The following is an 18,210-nucleotide window of genomic DNA, read 5'->3' as shown; positions in this document are numbered from 1 at the left end:
CCCATTTTACAAACGTGTGTTTTAGTAGCTCTTTAGGGTGTGAAAAAGCTTCCTAACCAGCTTGACTGGTCCCCTTCAACTTCCGCATCCACTTATCGGACTACCAGAAAAAAATGTTTGAAAATAGAGTTTTTGTTTTTGGCTAGTATTTGGCATGTTGTAAATAAATAAATAAATTGAGAACCACTGGAAGAAAAGTGTCCACACCATAGTGTATTGGTCCCCATAGTGCATAGATAGTTAGTGCCTTGGGTCTCCAGATGTTGCTGGACTACAACTCTCATCATTGGCCTTTGTTGCTGGGGGATAATGGGTGTTGTAGTCCAACAACATCTGGCACCCCAAAGTTGGGAAACCATTATATATTGAATAGTAAATCTTCCCTGTCCACTCTGGACAAAGATGGTTTTTGATTATGTTATCCTGGCATGATAGTAGCAATTTCATCAGTAATGTTACCATGTTGGTTGTTTTATTTTTAAAAGGCTGGTTTTAACTTGATAGTAACTGTGATGGTGAAGTGTGCCTGGAGCAGGAGTGGGCAGAGTGTGTAAGTGGAAGAGACAGAGAACCAAAAGGCCATGCACACACACACACACCCCAATTCTTTTTGAGAACTCCTTCTAAAAATAACATGAAATAAGTTGCAATTAACATTTCTTGGTACTATCAGTTTATGAGGTCCCCTAGAGCTACTGGACCAGCTGAAGAGTGCACCCTGGAGAATGCTAGGAAGTAACTCCTTTCCTGAGAGGAGAGAGAAATTGTTCAAAGTGTTATGGATCCTGAACCCCACTTCTCCAAGCAGTGAAAAGTTCCACAAGTGCAGCACTACTTAGGTTCTGGTTTCCCTTGGAGGAGAGAGAGATCATTGGGGACTTTTATAGTCTATGTAATATTTGGTCTGTTTACAAATATAGAAATTGAGCATTTGGTGGCATGGCAGAAAAACAGAGCACTCCTATAAGTCAGCAACAGGTTGCATCACTCCCCAGAGAGCTAACCCTTCCATCCCAAGTTGCTTGTTCAGCCACTTAATTCCAGGCTCCAAAAACCTTTGTCTCTATAGCCTTGTTCAGCTGTTCTTCTACTTGTGGACAGCGTCCACAAGAACACACCAGTGTTCCCTCTAACAGGGATTCCCAGATGTTGTGGACTACAACTCCCATAATGCCTAAGCAAAAACCATTGTAACTGGGGATTCTGGTAGTCAGCAACATCTGGGAATCTCTGTTAGAGGGAACACTGGAACACACCTTTGAGCCCTACCTCATGTTGATACCCTCTTTAACCCAGCACCCACTTTTCATTGTTCTTGTGTTGGGCCACGGTGGCCTTTTAACATGTCTCCCAGCAGGATGGGGCTTGCCCTCATGCTCTCAGGGATGCTGTAACCCGTGTACAGCACTCTTATTTTCATAACACCTGAACAAGGCTTCTGTCACTTTCTGAGGCTCTTCTCACAAGCAGCCTAGCCCAGCCAAACCTTACTTTTAGGCCCTTTACTCCTGCCCAGCTAATCTTACTTTTAAGCCATGCTCCTAGCATGGCTCCCGGGATCCGATTGCCGGGATCCTGTACATGCAGTGTGTTCAGTGCGTGGTGCATTGTGGAATACCTGGAGGCTGGGACATATCATCTTGGCCTCTGGAGCTCTGTGCTGCCTAGCACAGGGCTGGTCACCTGGGAGTGCGCTCCCAGCAATGTTTGGAGGATCATCTGGGGGAAGGGAAGTTTTCACAGCCTTCCCCCTGCCCTCCCACCCTCCCTAACAGCCGTGTGAATAGCTCCTCTGCCTAACTCCTAGCCTGCAATTACAGTTTTTTTGCACACAGAGATGCCTCTGGCTGGAAGGAGGAAAGGGAGGGGGTGGTGTTACATCACACTCTTGCCTCAGCCCCTCCCATCATGTGGATGTGACTATTTGCCAGTCTCTTATGACCTCTCCCCTTCCAGGTTGATCTCTCAGCCATTAAGAAACATCAAGGTGATCTGAATGATTAGCAAATGATTCTGCCTAACTAAAGAACTGACTGGCTTGCATCATTAATGTAAACCTGTCACAAAAGGAATTGCTACACTGGAGGGTGGCGAACTTATTCCAGGAGCACCTAATTCTTTGACAAGAATTATTTCCAAATTTTGTACATGCGTACAGGTGTTTGTACACATATACATGTTTTTGTGTGAATGACTGTACATGTGTATATTTAAAAAATGAACCTAGATACAGGCCTCTAAATGCATTGTACAGATGAGAATTGCACTACGGTATATGTATTATTCTCATATGTCCAGTGCTCATACCGTAGTGCAATTCCCATCTATTCATAACCGTACATACATACATATCTGTGCAAGTGTACATTGTACACAGACTGCAGGTATATTGGGCATAACATGTGAGTAAGACTAAAGTGCTACTCCAAGTTTTATATACGAAGTGCTACTTCAATTCAGTTAACTGGTCAGTAAGCAGCCCTTGCCTTGTGGTGTCAGAGCAGGGGGAGCAATATGCTGTTAGGGCAAAGTGCACACTGAAATTTCCCCACCCCTCCAATCTCTCTCTCTCTCCCCCCCCCCGGCATTCACCCCTCCACCTTGGATGTTCAGCTTTGAACCTGAGACTGTTGCAGAGACAGGTGATGCATTCCATCTTAACCATCTGATTTATCTATTATTTATTTTTCTATATAAATCTTTAAGAACCTTTATTGAAAAGCAGTATATACATATTTGTAATTTTGTAGTAGTTGTGTCAGGAGGGAAGCAGGCCATTTCCATTTGGACCAAGACAGTAGAGTCATGCAACTTCAACCAGTGCAAGCAGCCTGGAGAGGCAAAACACCGACTCTGAATCCTTGAATTCTTAATAAAGCTGCATTTCAATATAGAGCCACCAGGGGTCTTAGATAAAAGAGAAAAACCCTGAGAAACCGAGCAACTAATGTCGTAGAGTGGATGTCAGCTCCTGGTGATGACAGAGCCCTGTGGTTTTCTTTGGTAGAATACAGCAGGAGTTTACCATTGTCATCTCCCGTGCAGCATGAGATTATGCCTTTCAGCATCTTCCTATATAGCTGCTGTCTGATATAGGTGTTTCCCATAGTCTGGGCAACTACTACACCCTAAAATGCAATTCCTAGGTTGCCATATACCATGTTTTCACATTGTGCCTCTGCTCTGTACAAAAAGAAACTTTATTTTCTGAAATAAATAATGTAAACATTGTAACCGCCCAGAGACATAAGTTTTGGGTGGTATGTAAATTTGACAAACAAACAAACAAACAAATAAATAAATAATTTTTTAAAAAGGTTTGCTTCTAAGTCTCTTTGCTCCTCTGGGATACTTTAACATGTTTTGTCACTGACTAGTCTGCAATCTGTTTATTATTCACAATTGGAAATTTGGTTCTGAGTAATTCCTCTATTTGTGTCTCAAAGCACAGGAGTATACATGTGCAGGATACACGGGTTCCAGCAAGTGTCCTCACTCCCTCTCCTTCCACTCCTCTACCCATTGCAACCACACAGACATAATAATCATGTTCCTCTTTCCCCATTTATCTCACACAGCAATGCATGAGCCAGAACTGGCTTCACTTGCCTCCATCCCACTCCTCCACTCCAATCCTGGATTTTGAAAAGCCAGGGAAAGGAGTGGAAGGAGCAAGTGTTTTTAGCCAGTGAATACAGTGATGGCCTAGAGTATCTCCACTGAGACGCAATAGATCAGCACTCTACTGGCTTCTGTGTTTTGCATACTGGAGGTGGGAGGAGGAGGAGGAGGCAGTAGCAGAAGAGGGCTATCTTGGAGCAGCTTTCCCCCAATTGGTGCGGCAGGCACTGCTTGGCGAAGACCTGCTCCCATGGTGGTGGGTGGCAGGAGAGAGGAAAGTGGACAGCCGGGGGTGGGGTGGGGTGGGGTTGCCACCCTTCTGGTGCTCTCCGAATTTGCTGCTCTAGGCAGTCACCTCATCTTACCTCATGGAGCCTGCCCCTGGTAAATATGGCTATATATATGTGAATATGGCATTCAGATAAGGTGGGGGGTTTTAATGCTTCCTTCCTGCTACTCTTGTTGAATAAAATGAGTTATGCTCACTTTACAGTCAAAACTTGTAAAAAACAACAAACCCCAACTTTCCTGTATATCTGTGGCATGAGTCTGTTTCCATGTTGCACTGTCTTTGCAGACTTTCCTTTCTTTGTATTTTGCGCTGAATGGTGCTTCCTGGGCTAGAATGTGCTTAGCGTTCTCAGTACTGTGTGTGTCTTCATGACCATGAGGGCCCCAAGTGTTTTGCAAGCTTTCCCTTCTATATGATGCCAAGGACTGGCTAATCAAATGCAGAGAGACTCCATCTAACTGTGCTGTAAGCAGTGAAATGGAATGACAAACACTGGCACTGTCTTCCCACTCCTCACCCTTTTCAAAATAATTATTTGGCAACAATGCTCTCTGAACACATGGTTAGAAGGTTGATGCCCTCTAGTGAGACTTTGGAACAGTTACAATTGTTTGGTCTTGGATTCTAAAAACGTACTGTATGCTCACAGGTACTCATTGTTAGTGTGTTAAGCTCTTCCTGCTGCCTTTGTCCCTGAACTTTTATGTTTAAATTGTATTTTTAAAAGATTACTAGCTTATTTACCGTTTTCTTATATTGCCTTTCTATACAAGGTACTCAAGGCAGCTATATCAATTCCTGAATTATGTTTATACAGCAGTGGATAATTTAATCCTACAGATAACTATTTTAAGATAATTAAACAAATTACTCAGCAAGCACTAAGCTCTGAGTAACCGACCTGCTCCTATAGACATACAGTAGGTCGCAGCAACAGTGCACAGCAGTGGATCAAAGTCTGTCCACTGTACTGTGTTAAACCCCTTAAAAACGACAACGACCTCCCAGCACTTTCAAGTATGAGGCATGTAGGCCTGCACCAGTGGCTTTATGGTGACTGAAATGACTTTGGATACCACATAGATGAGATATTGCGCACTCATCCTCTCCATCATTGGCTGAGGAGCAGCCAGGGCCATTGAAAGCTCATGGCCAGCACCTAGACCAATGCTAGGGGCCCATCACTTTGATGCCTGAACTGCCGCTGGGTCCATTTCCCCCCTCCTTCCTGCCAGAGCACTGGAGATGCCAGTTCCTCCATGTCTGGCGTAACACTATGTTGTGGGGACATTCAAATGCCAGCTGTGCCTGCGCTGAGAGGAATGGCACCACTACTGCTCATTACCCTTTCCAGTGCTTAATAAGCTCACTAGGGCTCACCTTCATATGGGGTGCCACTGGCAGAGGTGCACCTAGGCAATTTTGGAGCCCTAAAGGCCTTTGGAGGCGCACACAGACACACACCCTGCGTGCAAATTAAGCACCATCATGCTTGGCCGGGCAACCACACCACCCGGGGCAGACTAAAGAGGATTTGGGGGCCCCCAGGGGCTGTGGAGGCTCTGGACTTCAGCCCCGAAGTCCAGGGGTAAGAGCACTTCTGGCCACTGGAGGCCCTTTGCTCAGGGCCCCTCACACCTGGAGTCAGCCTTGAGAGCAGCTATGAACAATGCTGTATCTAATATTAACTGCTGTTGGTGGTTTAATCATTCTGACCCACACTGCTGTGTTGGTTTGATGTTAATCCCCCAAAGTTCACACTGTCAGATTAATGCTATAGTTTTTGACGTTATATTGGCATGCAGTCTACATTTTTAAAAACAAAATGAATGTCAATGTACTGTATCAGCTCTTAAGATTGAGGCAGTTAAGCTTTGACAGTGAATTTTGAAATTGTTGACACCAATAAAAATGATGGTATAACTTGAATATACTGTATAGTAGCACTATATGTGTTGTCAAGATAGCCTTTATAAATTGTGTAAAAGAAAGGATGATTTAAGCACATTAAGGACAAGGGATGTGCACGGAACCGGCTCGTAGACCCTTTATGGGCCTCCAAACTGGTTTGAAGAACTGGTGGTTCTGCTGGTTCGAAGGCAGGAGGGGTCTATCTTTAAGAGCGGGGGAGGGTGCACTTAGTCCTCCTGCTGCTTTCCCCCCGCCAGCATCCATTTTTCTAACAGCTAATTGGGGTGGCAGCGTACCTCCCTGCCACCCCGTTGCCCCCATTGGCTGGATATGGCTGGAAGTTCCAAATGTGCCGGTGCGCACAGGCATGTCTGGAACTTCCAGCCATATCCAGCCAACAGGGGCAACGGGGTGGCAGGGAGGTACGCTGCCACCCCAATTAGCTGTTACAAAAATGGACACCAGTGGGGGGAGGAGCAGCAGGAGGGCTAAGTGCACCCTCCCCCACTCTTAAAGATAGACCCCTGCCGCCTTCGAGCCTCCCTGCTGTGGTTCCATGCACATCCCTATTAAGGACATGATGTGATCTCAGAAATGTGACATTATGTATTCTTGTAAATGCCCCATGATATATCCACTGATTCACAGATGATGAGTAGCTGTTAGCCACAATAGCTAGATAAAGCAACCATATTCAGAAACAGTGTATCTCTGAAGATAAGATGCGCGGGGGGTGAATAATAAGAGAGAAATCTTTTTGCAGATTTCCTGGAAACATCTGGCTAGCCGCTATTGAAAACAGGATTGTGACTCCCCTTGGTCTGACCAAGAAAGATTCTTCTTAAATTATTATCCAGAATTCTGTAATTAAAAATGCACTTAAGGGTATATGTAGAAATTCTCTTGCAGATATAACTTTACAATACAATATAATATATTCCTACGCCATGATCTTGAACTCCTCAACTATCCTAAAATATAATAAAAATGAGGAATTGCAATCAGATTCTCAGTTATTTTGCCATGATGCTAATTCTTAACAAGTTGAATGAATGCCGGAGACTCCCCTTAGCCCTCACAACAAATCAATACACCATTCCATAACATATTGTGACTAAAAGTGTTTCCCAAATGTAAACCATTATGTAAGAATTTGCTATATATGCCCATTCCCCTATGTTCACAAACAAGAAAGTGACCATTGGCCACAGCTCTCTGGCATATAGAGACATGACAACATAGATGTAACTGTGTACCATGTATACATAAGAAATGGCCTTAAATACTGTGGAATAACAATACATTATTCAACTGAGACAGAACTGGATGTATATACGTTACGTAAAGTGTTTGTCAGCAAAACATTTAATACCTTTTAAATTATCTTCAATATCAGTACATTGCATATCATACTTATGTATAATATAAAAGCATAATATCAACAGTGCAGCAGTCTCTGAAGTGGTTTCCTTAGATGAAGAAGAGTTCTGCTTATTCATTAAGTGTACCTGAATAAGTGATACACCATGCCAAGATAAATGTACTTTGAAGTGGATGTGATGGTAGATTACTCTTTTGTCAACCAAAACAGAGTGATGCAAAACAGAAACTGGATTGTCAAGAAAATGTGCACACTGAGTCCACAGAGATTAGGAGACTGGACTGCTTCTCTGAAGATACATAGCAATTATGTTTGGTGTGTATAATGTTGAATAATAATGTATATCTGAGGATATTTCATGGTTTGAGTAATGTTTGTGGATATGGCTAAAACAACAACAAATATTTATATACCACTTTTCAACTAAAGCTCCCAAAGAGAGAAATATAGAACATAGAGAAATAATAGATAAATAAGATGGCTCCCTATCCCCAAAGGGCTCACAATCTAAAAAGAAACATAGACAGACACCAGCAACAGTCACTGGAAATACTGTGCTGGGGCTGGATAGGGCCAGTTACTCTGCCTGCTAAATAAAGAGAATCGCCATATTAAAAAAGGCGTCTCTTTGCCCAGTTAGCGGGGGTTAGAAAAATGCTAATTAATAACTTGAAGTGTGTAGTTAATAATATATTTGATACTAGTATTTTTAAGCCCGTTATGATAACGGGCGCTAGCTTTCTATCCCGTCTTTTCTGTCTCTCTCTCTCTTTCTGTCTCTTTTTTCCCCCCTTGTCCCCTCTCTCTTTTTGTTTTTTGTTTTGTTGTTGTCTCTGTTTTTGTTCTTCCTTATTTTGCTTTTACTTTTTTTTGGGGGGGGTGGATGAATAACGGCCAAAATGGCCCATGAGAAGGTGGCCGCCCCCGCCTATCGCCCTCCCGCGCACCCAGCTGCCGGAGCCCACCTTACCCGCTCCAGCCCGAAGGAGAAGAGAGGAACTCGGAAACAGAGCTATTCTCTGTGTTAAGCTGCTGCCCATACTGTCGCAATGGACGCAATAGGCGTCCTTTGCGTCCATAGCGGCAGTTTGAGCAGTGACTTAGCACAGAGAGGAGCTCTGCTTGTGAGCTCCTCTCTTTTCCCTCGGGCTGGAGCGGGTAAGGTGGTCTTCGACAGCTGGGAGGGCGATAGGCGGGGGCGGCGACCTTCTCATGGGCCATTTTGGCCCTTAATCTTTTGGGGGGGGGAGCGGGGAAGGTGATTTTGGGCAGCTGGGAGGGCGGGTGAGCAGGCGGCGGCTGTGAGCGGGCGGGGGCCTCGTTGGCGGCTTCGCCGCCACCTCGCCCAGATTCATTTTGGGCAGCTGGGAGGGCAGGTGAGCAGGCGGGGGCGACGGCTGTGAGCGGGCGGGGGCCTCGTTGGCGGCTTCGCCGCCACCTCGCCCAGCTTCCCTGTCCCCCGTCTCGGTCTTCCCCCGCCGCCATTGCCCTCACCTTTTTCAGGGCGGCCGCTTCTGGTTGTCTCGGCCTCCTCTCGCCGTGCCGCAGCTCTCGCTCTCCCTCCTCTCGCTCTGCCGCCGCCTCGGCCACTTTCCCCCGCCGCCACACACCGGCTAATGGCCGCCCGTGGCTGTGGGACACTGGTGTCTGAGGTCCTGTGTCCCTTGGGCTCTTCTGGGCCTGCGCTTCGCGCAGGCCCAGAACAGCCCAGGGAGGCAGGGACGCAGATCCCCAACATTCCAAAGCCACGGCCACTCACTTAGCCTTTTATTATATAGGATTACTATGGTACAGTGAGAGACTGTATAAGATTGCCTAATTCACTAGCTCATGATACAAAAATAAAAGAAGTATATGAATTGATATACCCATGCAAATCATCCGCGCTGGGAAGGCAGTCTAACCTCAAAACTAAGGAACCACAGCGCAGCCATCTTAATTCTCTCCCAACACTGGAAACTAAGGGGTAATTCCCCCAGCATCTTTCTGCATAAAGAAATAACTTTTGCCTCTTAAGGAGTAAATTTGCTGCAGCTGCTGGTATCTTACTCTTCCTCCTTTAGAGAAACCTAGATAAGAGGCAAGGGATGGGAAACAGAATAAGCTATGAATGTCGGATGTTGGGAAACTGATATGAGTTAAGGGATTGTCCATTGTTTCATCCCAATGTAAGCAAAAGTGGATTTGTGCTGATGATTGGCTTTGGATCTGTGCTGATGATAGGCTTTGCATTCCTTCTAAGACTGTTGTTACACCATGATAAGATGACTAAGCCACACTCTGTATAAATACTTACCTGTAACTGGGGGTCTTCACTCTCGATTTGGGTGCGCCCCGAAAGCCTTACTTGCTAGCAGTAAACATCCCATAAGCTTTTCCCTGTGTGTGTGTATTATTTGGCGTCGTACACCACCCAGACAAGAACCGGCTTTCACGGTTATATCAGTATAAATTAATAAAAGACATTCGTTTTTCACTGTGGCCTCAGAATTCATTATACCACAAGAGTAGTCTTGAATTTTAGTACCATTACTCCAAAGCAAGCAGTATGAGGATTCCAGCTGATGATCATCAGATCTTTGAGACTGGCTACTGTCAGGAACTATTGAGAAGACAATCCATTTTGGTTCATAATTCCATAGGCTCCAACTATGCTAACTTGGCAAAGAGGCACCTTTTAACGTGGTGATTCTCTTTATTTAGCAGGGGAAGAATAACTGGCCCTATCCACCCTCAGTACAGTACCTCCAGTGACTGCTGCTGGTGTCTGTCTGATGTTTCTTTTAGATTGTGAGCCCTTTGGGGACAGGGATCCATCTTATTTATTTTATTTATTATTTCTCTGTGTAAACCGCCCTGAGCCATTTTTGGAAAGGTGGTATAGAAACCGAATGAATAAATAAATAAATAAATAAATAAATAAATAAATAAATAAATAAATAATAACTGTGAAGAAACAGGGATGCAAACCTCAGCGCTTTAAAGCCACACACCCTCTTTTCCCATTTACTCCTTCCAATCTGGTATGCTGCCACCTCCTCCTTCCCCTTTTCCAGGATACAATTAGGAGAACTTGTGGCCCCTTGGGAATCAACCTCCTATAGCCTTCCCCACCCTTGGGTGCACATCCTCAGAGTAGTCAGTCACCAACAGCTCACTGTAACTTAACAATCAACAAAAACAACAAGTTGCTTAACACTTTTATTGAAAAAACAGTAGCAGAGGATTAATGGCTGAGAGAAAATGTACAAGCATTACAACTAAAACAAAACTCTTACAGCTAACTTCTAGTTCTGTACTTTTAGACAGGAGGCTTACTCATAGATTTTTTTCTTCATACCTTCAACTTTAGGAATATACAGAAGATTGTGTTCTCTCTCTACAGGGTCATTTAACTAAACGTAACCAATAGGGAGTGAGAGTTTCTTAACAGACCATTGCCCTGGGTACCTACTAGGTAAAGTGTGCCGTGGAGTTGGTGTCTGCTCCTGGCAACCACAGAGCAGGGTTGCCTTATTCAAGCTTCCCAAATCTGGGTGACCTATTTTGCATATTATGCAAATTATGCAGCAACCAATTTGCATTCTATCTATCTATCTATCTATCTATCTATCTATCTATCTATGTGACAGATTTGTATACTTTCCCCTCCTTCTCTGCCCTCCCATGTGATTGGATCCAGAGTAAAATCCGGGCAATCCAGGCAGCGCATTTGAAATCTGTGCAAATCTGGGTGAAATTTAGCAGCTGGGTGGAGGAACCAAAATCTGAGGGTTACCCTAAATTCTGGGGGACATGGCAAGGCTACCATAGAGCCCCGTGGTTGTTTTTGGTAGAATACAGAAGGGGTTTACTATTGCCATCTCCCGCGCAGTATGAGATGATGTCTTTCAGCATCTTCCTATATCTCTGCTGCCCGATATGTGTTTCCCATAGTCTGGGAAACATACCAGCGGGGATTCGAACCGGTAACCTCTGGCTTGCTAGTCAAGTCATTTCCCCGCTGCACCATTAGGTGGCTATTGGGTACTTACTAGCTGCAAGTAATACATGTAACCATTTTATCCAGAGCTTGATTAACTCTATGCTGACTTATTCTAACTAGAGCCTCTTCTACATACCAACTATCCCTATTTAGCACGGACAGTCCCTATTTTCTAATCACCGTTCCTGGAAAAATCATAGTTCTTATTTTGTCCCTATTATTTCCTGTTGAGAATGCCTGCTGAAAATATTGATATTATGACTTGCTAGAGCTCTCCAGATTTCAGTGCCCCCTTCCTTCCTTCCTTATTTATTGATTTGATTTGATTTGATTTATATATCGCCCTTCCAAAAATGGCTCAGGGCGGTTTACATCAAAATAAAAACAATTAAAATCAATTAACTTAAAATCAAAACTAAATCAATCGAACAATTAAAACCATTTAAACATTAAAACCATTAACATTAAAATCATTTAAAACCAACATTAAAAATTTAAAGCCATAAATCTGATTAAAAGCCTGGGTGAATAAATGTGCCTTCAAGTTGCCAGAGATGGGGAGGCTCTTGTTTGAACAAGGAGCTCATTCCAAAGTCCAGGGGCAGCAATGGAAAAGGCCTGTTCCTGAGTAGCCGCCAAATGGGTTGGCGGCACCCACAGACAAACCTCTCCAGATGATCTTAACAGGCGGTGGGGCTCATGCTGAAGAAGACGTTCTCTTAAATATCCAGGGCCTAAGCTATTTAGGGCTTTATAGGTAATGACAAGCACCTTGTATTTTGCTCAGAAATGTATCGGCAGCCAAGTGTAGTTCTTTCAACACAGGAGTAATATGGTCTCTCCTAGATGATCCAGAGACCAACCTGGCTGCTGCATTCTGGACCAACTGTAGATTCTGGACTATGTACAAAGATAGCCCCACATAGAGTGCATTGCAGTAATCCAGCCTAGAGGTTACCAGGGTATGTACCACCATTTTGAGGTCGTTCATCTCAAGAAACGGATGCTGCTGGCATACCAACTGAAGCTGATAAAAAGCACCTCTCGCCACCACCTCAACCTGGGACACCTCAACTGCCTCAGCCTTGGATCCAGAAGCACCCCCAGACTGCATACCTGTTCCTTCTGGGGGAGGGTAACCCCATCCAGAAAAGACAGATCAAAATCGTCTCCCGAGTTCCGACACCGTATAATAAGTACCTGTGTCTTATCTGGATTCAGCCTCAGTTTGTTATCCCTTATCCAGCCCATTACTACTTCCAGGCAGGCATTTATGGAGGTTATGCACCGAATTTCCTAGAAACTAAAGTTTATTCCTAGAAATGAAACAATTTTTAGTTTCTTCCAAGAAACTAAACCTAGGAAATAGAAGGAAATCCATCTAGAAGGATAGATATTGTCTCTAGTGCATATGCATCTAAATGTACACACATGAACAGTAAGGTATTATGCAGTGTGCAGCATGACATTTCACACCCCGCAGCTGCAATGGCATCTACTGAAGCTTTGATCATATCTTGTATGGTGGTTTGAGGTTTGCACACATGACAAAACTGTATCAGAATCTGTTTTTGCTGCTTGTTTCAATAAAACTGCTGATGATCCTGTATAAGGAAGGCCTCCACTGGGATGGTCTGATCGCAGCAGTCTTTGGTGAGGGCAGATGTCAGGCAACAGGAGGGAAAGCTTCTATTTTCCCACTTTCCATCCATTTACCATATGGCATACCAAAGCAAGATGGGGAAACTGTGGGGTGAACAGAGTTATTTCAAATCAGACTTAAAATGGCACAACTTAATATGATCCTCATCCCAGCAAATGTTTGTTGCATGTCACACATCTGGCAATTCATTAGTACAGTAATGTTACAACAGTGAAACATAAGCCTTTGGTATTACTTCCTTTCAAAATGTTGCTTGGCTTTGTTGTGGCACAGTATCTTATGGATTAGTAGTTAATTTTCAGTGTAACTAGAGTTCCTTGTGCAGCATATACAAGGAATTGTTGTAAGTTTCCTTCCAGCAATGGGTCCATCACTGAGATTTTGCCTGCAGTGACTCTGGATGATAATTTTGAATTTGACAAAAGAACTTTAATGTTCCTTTAATGGCTGTTGAGTTCCCCTAAATAGGTAATTCATATGCAAGGGGCCTGAGACAAGTGCTTGGGTGACTGTGGTGAAAAACAGCATTATTATCAACAGGTTATATATCTGTATAAAAAAGGCAGAGAGAATGTCTCTGGAGAGGTTCTAACTGGAATTGGGGCAGGGTGTGTGTGCGCATCCTACCCTAGTAACTCTCTGGAAGATCTTCTGCCTTGTTGGAGTGCCTGCCTGTTTGCCTCTACTTATTCGGTGCTTTGTATATTTTAAAATAAGGCAAATTTTTACAAAAAAACCCATAAGTCTCCAGTGGTCTCTCATCCAAAGGAAACTAAACCCAGCAGCAGCGGTCCTGAAACGATTTACTACTAAGGTAAATATGTAATAGAATCTATAATGGCAGCCGTTCTATTTAGTCTTCTGTTCTAAACAAACTATTTCAATAGCTGAAGTACATATTTATGTTACTTCCATGGATCATCAGTCATAGCAGGGTTTTTGTGCATTACAGCTAGATGAATATTATTGTCATTCCTAATTTTATCAATGAAATTTTATAATTTTTTATAATTTTATCAATCATTGTTTATTGTAACACACACTCTAGAGTTATGCCACATGTCAGATGAGTTGATGTTATAGGGTGCTTCACACATCAAGGATTCTTCTTCATAGCAAGACACCTTGCAGCAGAAATACATTTACACATCTGTGAGTATTTTACTATGATGTCCACTATACTTAATTTCAACTATTATTTGTTTACGTTCATAATTTATGTACAACCCATGCGCCTAAGCACCCTGGGTAGTGGACTGTTTGGTTCATTGCAGCAAACAGCTTAACCACATTTGTTTTTCCTGGTTAACTTATTTTACATAAACATTGTCTTTGCTGTATTGCAAAGATTTTGCTGTTCTGCAGATTATTACATAGTTTTCTTTTCACATTTGTGTTGTCTTTCTGGTAACATTTCCGGTGACATCTCTGTTGTCTTTCTTTCTATTTATTAATTCTTCCAGATTTCTAGAGACCATTATATATACCCCCAGAATTATAATTTGCTTGCTTCTGGTACCTGACATTTTGTTTTTATAGTGAAAATGAGGTCAAAGCAAGTAGCTACAAACTCTGTGATGAATTTAATGTGTTGAATTAAATTCTACCAGCCACCAGCTTGCATGGCTTTAAAAGGGGCTTAGAAAAATTCATGGAGGACAGGTCTATCAGTGACTACTAGTCTGGTGGCTATGGGCCACCTCCAGACTGAAAGGCATGATGCCTCTCAATACCAGCTGCAGGAGAGAGGGCGTGCACATACCTCTTGCCTGAGGAGAAAGCAGAAAGATCATCAGTTTCCCACTCATTAAACATACGTGGGTTTATAATCTCATTTTTGTCTCCAGTCTCCAAGATTGCTTTCTATTAAAAACCATCTGGGAAGGAATTATGCAGCTACATAATGAGAAGTGTCCAGACCCTTAGCGGAGTGGTGCTCCGCCAGTAAAAGCTCCTTCTGTGACCGCTCTACTCATCTAAAGATCTGGATGCCACCGCATCTGCAGTTTAGCCCTAACAGATAATTTTCAGCATCCTCACCTAATATTTCTAGGATTATTTGGAGGAAGCCACAATAGCTAAAGTGCTACAAAACTTACATAAGTTTGTAAGATATGCCAAGAGTGTGTTTCATAGCACACTACTTAAGCTTGAGAGGTCTCCTTCTATAGCTGGGTGACTCTGGGCCAGTCACTTCTCTCTCAGCCTAACCTACTTCACAGGGTTGTTGTGAGGAGAAACCTAAGTATGTAGTACACCGCTCTGGGCTCCTTGGAGGAAGAGCGGGATATAAAATGTAAATTTTTTAAAAAATAAAATAAAATAAATAATACATCTATGTACCTGTATATGCCCTGATCATTTACCATAGAGTGATAAGATCTATACATAGTTATTTTATTTTGCTGCATTTTCATTTCCAAATAATGTATGTGGCTAGAATAAGAAATTAGAAGAAATATTGTCTTTTTATAATGCCCGCCAAAAGTGAAATTAAAACAAAATAAAAATATTCAATTTAAAATGATGTATTCAGTCTGTTTAGGATTAATTTAGAACATTCTTTTAGCTCAAGACCCTATATGTATAGATATCATGCTAATGAATAATTATTTTAATTAATCTGGAGCACCAGTGTAGGATATTAACTTCCCTCCCACGTTCTTAATGAAAACAACTAATTTTCATTGCTGTTAGAAGAGCAATCTACTCCTTCACATATCTGAAAATTAATGTAACATATTCACTCAGCTAAACAGCATTTCTGAATTTCTCTACCAGAACACTGAACATCATCTTATATTTCCTAGAATAAATAAAAAGTCAACACAAAGTGTTCAGGCTTCAGATTCTTAACTTTTTAAGACCAAAGCATGGATTGATTTTAATCCCAATCAATTTTCATTTTGATAAGGGCTTCTGATTTCTATTATTTCAACATAACTCTACCTTGTTTGCTCAGAAGTAAGATCAATTGGGTTAAATGGGAGGTATTCCCAGGCAAGTGTGCATAGAATTATAGCACTGGTGTATCTAGAAATAATTTATAAGGGACCTATACCCATAGAAGGAAGAACATTCTTACCTTGCAAGAATATGGAAGAGACATATTTCCCCATTTATACTATTTATTATTATAATTGATTGATTGATTGATTGATTGATAGATAGCCAAGATCCAAAGAATTCATGAATCCAAAAAAGCTTTCGAATTCTTTTTCTCAGAAAGCAGTCCCCGGAAGCCTTTATGCCAAAAACCGCTTTTGAAACTGGGGGTGAATTTCAGAACAGTTTGTGATATTACATGGAGGATAGCTGTATGTATAAAGAAAAAATATCAGAATTTACACTGTGCAGTGCAAGCACTAAGCCAAATCAGCTCTTTGGATCCTGATAGTTGTAAATTCAATGTCTATCTGATTCCTACATAATGACCAAGGTGCTCACAACGTTGTATAAACTTATAAAATGTAAACAAATCTACACAATCACACAGATAATCTATATATATAATTCTTTAAGGTGTACTCGTAGCTAATCCCGTGTGTGGCAGCTCTCGCGAGAGTTTGCGAGCAGAAGCACCGTGGTGATTGGGCAGTGGAGATTCCATATGCAGATAGGGAGGAGGAACCTCTGAGAGCAGAAGCACCATGGTGATTTGGCAGTGGGGATTCCATATGCAGATAGGGAGGAGGAGACTGGGATGGTTAAGGTCAGTTGGAATGCAACTGTTACTGGTTGGAAGATGTTCTTGATTGTAGAAGATAGGAATCTCTATATATAAAAGGATAGTGGGCAGAGATCTGCGAAGAGAGGGGTTGTGAGGGAGGAAACAGCCATTTCAGGAGAAGGAGGCTGCCCTTGTGTGAATTATATGAGGAAACAAGATGAACAAGATCTGTTAACTCAGGAAGGGAGAGAGAAAGATGGAGGGGAAAGGTGAGTGAAGGAGAGAGAAAAAGAGAAAAAGGGAGGGGAAGAGAGAAAGAAGGGTCAGGGATGGGCCCGAGCCTGTCAGTGGCCTGAAGGGAATGAGCGGCACTGGGAGGGGGATGGAAGCAACCAGATGGAGGAGGAGCAGGAGTGCGGCTCAGGTGAAGGTGGAGAGATCTCTGAGGTGAGGGGGGCTGTGGCATGAGGTGAGGGTGCTCCCCTTCACCAAGTATTAGCGCGCAGATGCTCTGTGCGGGTTAAGCTAGTAACAAAGTACCACAAACAATAATGAATTTAATCTTGCTTTTGAAACACTGGCTGACATCCTAACAAAGTGTGTGTGTGTGTGTGTGTGTGTGTGTGTGTGTGTGTGTAAGCTCTGCAGGGATGCCCCAGGAGCCCTCCTGTAGTTCTGCCTCTCTTGCTGTTTGTGCGTGCTGTAGTGCCCCAAGTCTGACACTTCCAAGCACTGCTCATGTTCTGGAAGCACTCTGCAGGATTAGAAACACATTGAGGATCTTCAACATATTTCCGATCATGAGCAGTGCTCAGAAGTGTTAGTCCTGCGGTGCAACAGCACAAACGCAGTAGGACTGGGGGTGTTGCACAAAGGCTCCTGGTGCATCCCTTCAGGGACTCTTTACATGTGTGCTTCATTACTCAAGATGTCAGCCGGTAATCTTAAAATAGATGTTGAGATGTGAGCCTTGCAATGTGTAGCCCAGCCATAAGGTTTTTTTGTTTTGTTTTGTTTTGGTATTTTAAAGAATATTCTATAACTTTAATTCTGATATTCATAATAAAATACTCAGGGCCCAGGATAAATGGTTCAGGTTATATCTCTTAAGTGAATACTGTTGTCTCTCTTACAGAGGCAAGCTACATGAGAAGGCCATATGAGAAAACTGGAGGAACAGTTTCAGTTACGCAGCTGAAGCCTGTGTGAATGGCTGGGCCTGCATTACCTCCCGAGGGGCCTTGACAGTCCTAGATCGAGATGGACTAGAAGCTAGAAAGTGTCTAGGGGGAATCTGTGATTGTTTTCCCTTCCACCTATCAAAATTTTATGCACTTTTTAAAGCAAGTTGTTATCAAATTAACTGGAGTTTATTTATGTATTTAAAATATTGATATACCGCCTCTCCAGCACATTGCTGCTTGGGGCAGCTTGCAATAAATGATAAAACAGAGTATTTGCAATAAAATAAAAGATGACAAAACACAGCTGAGTTATTTGCAGAAGTCTGCAGTGCTACTTTGATTAAAAAAAATTCAATAAATACTTGAATGTATTAAACTCTTACATTATTGCATCTTGACTCTGAACAGCAGATCTGTTCAGATGACTCCCTAAAACCAGTTCAGCGTAATACAGAACTACAAAATGAAGCTACCAATCCCTGCAGTTCTGTGCTTACATATAT

General features: G+C 42.7%; 2 protein-coding genes across 7 annotated transcripts in view; one reads left to right on the top strand and one right to left on the bottom strand.

Moving 5' to 3' along the window:
- PRRG4 (proline rich and Gla domain 4) overlaps positions 1 to 14,668 on the bottom strand; it is a 48,043-nt gene extending 33,375 nt beyond the window's left edge. The window contains exons 1-2 of the mRNA XM_053244532.1: positions 14,616 to 14,668; positions 8,700 to 8,784 (exon numbers count right to left, since the gene is read on the bottom strand). Coding sequence (XP_053100507.1) covers positions 8,700 to 8,784; positions 14,616 to 14,668 — 138 coding nt within the window. The remainder of the gene's footprint in view (positions 1 to 8,699; positions 8,785 to 14,615) is intronic.
- The window catches only part of CCDC73 (coiled-coil domain containing 73), a 136,544-nt gene continuing 131,791 nt past the window's right edge, over positions 13,458 to 18,210 (top strand). Inside the window, exon 1 of one of the 6 annotated variants that reach the window (XM_053300624.1) lies at positions 13,458 to 13,667. Coding sequence is in view for 1 of the 6 variants with exons in the window: in XM_053300557.1 (XP_053156532.1) it covers positions 16,920 to 16,970 (51 nt within the window). In the remaining 5 variants the exon portion in view is untranslated. Of the gene's footprint in view, positions 13,668 to 16,543; positions 16,566 to 16,613; positions 16,793 to 16,892; positions 16,971 to 17,284; positions 17,462 to 18,210 lie in introns of those variants that run through there. The other 5 variants (XM_053300522.1, XM_053300530.1, XM_053300557.1 and 2 more) reach the window with 5 other exon arrangements.

The sequence above is a fragment of the Hemicordylus capensis genome, chromosome 1, assembly GCF_027244095.1.
Source record: "Hemicordylus capensis ecotype Gifberg chromosome 1, rHemCap1.1.pri, whole genome shotgun sequence".
In the NCBI taxonomy this organism is placed as follows: domain Eukaryota; kingdom Metazoa; phylum Chordata; class Lepidosauria; order Squamata; family Cordylidae; genus Hemicordylus; species Hemicordylus capensis.
Note: the sequence above shows the minus strand (reverse complement) of the source record. Positions and strands in the feature narration are given on the sequence as shown.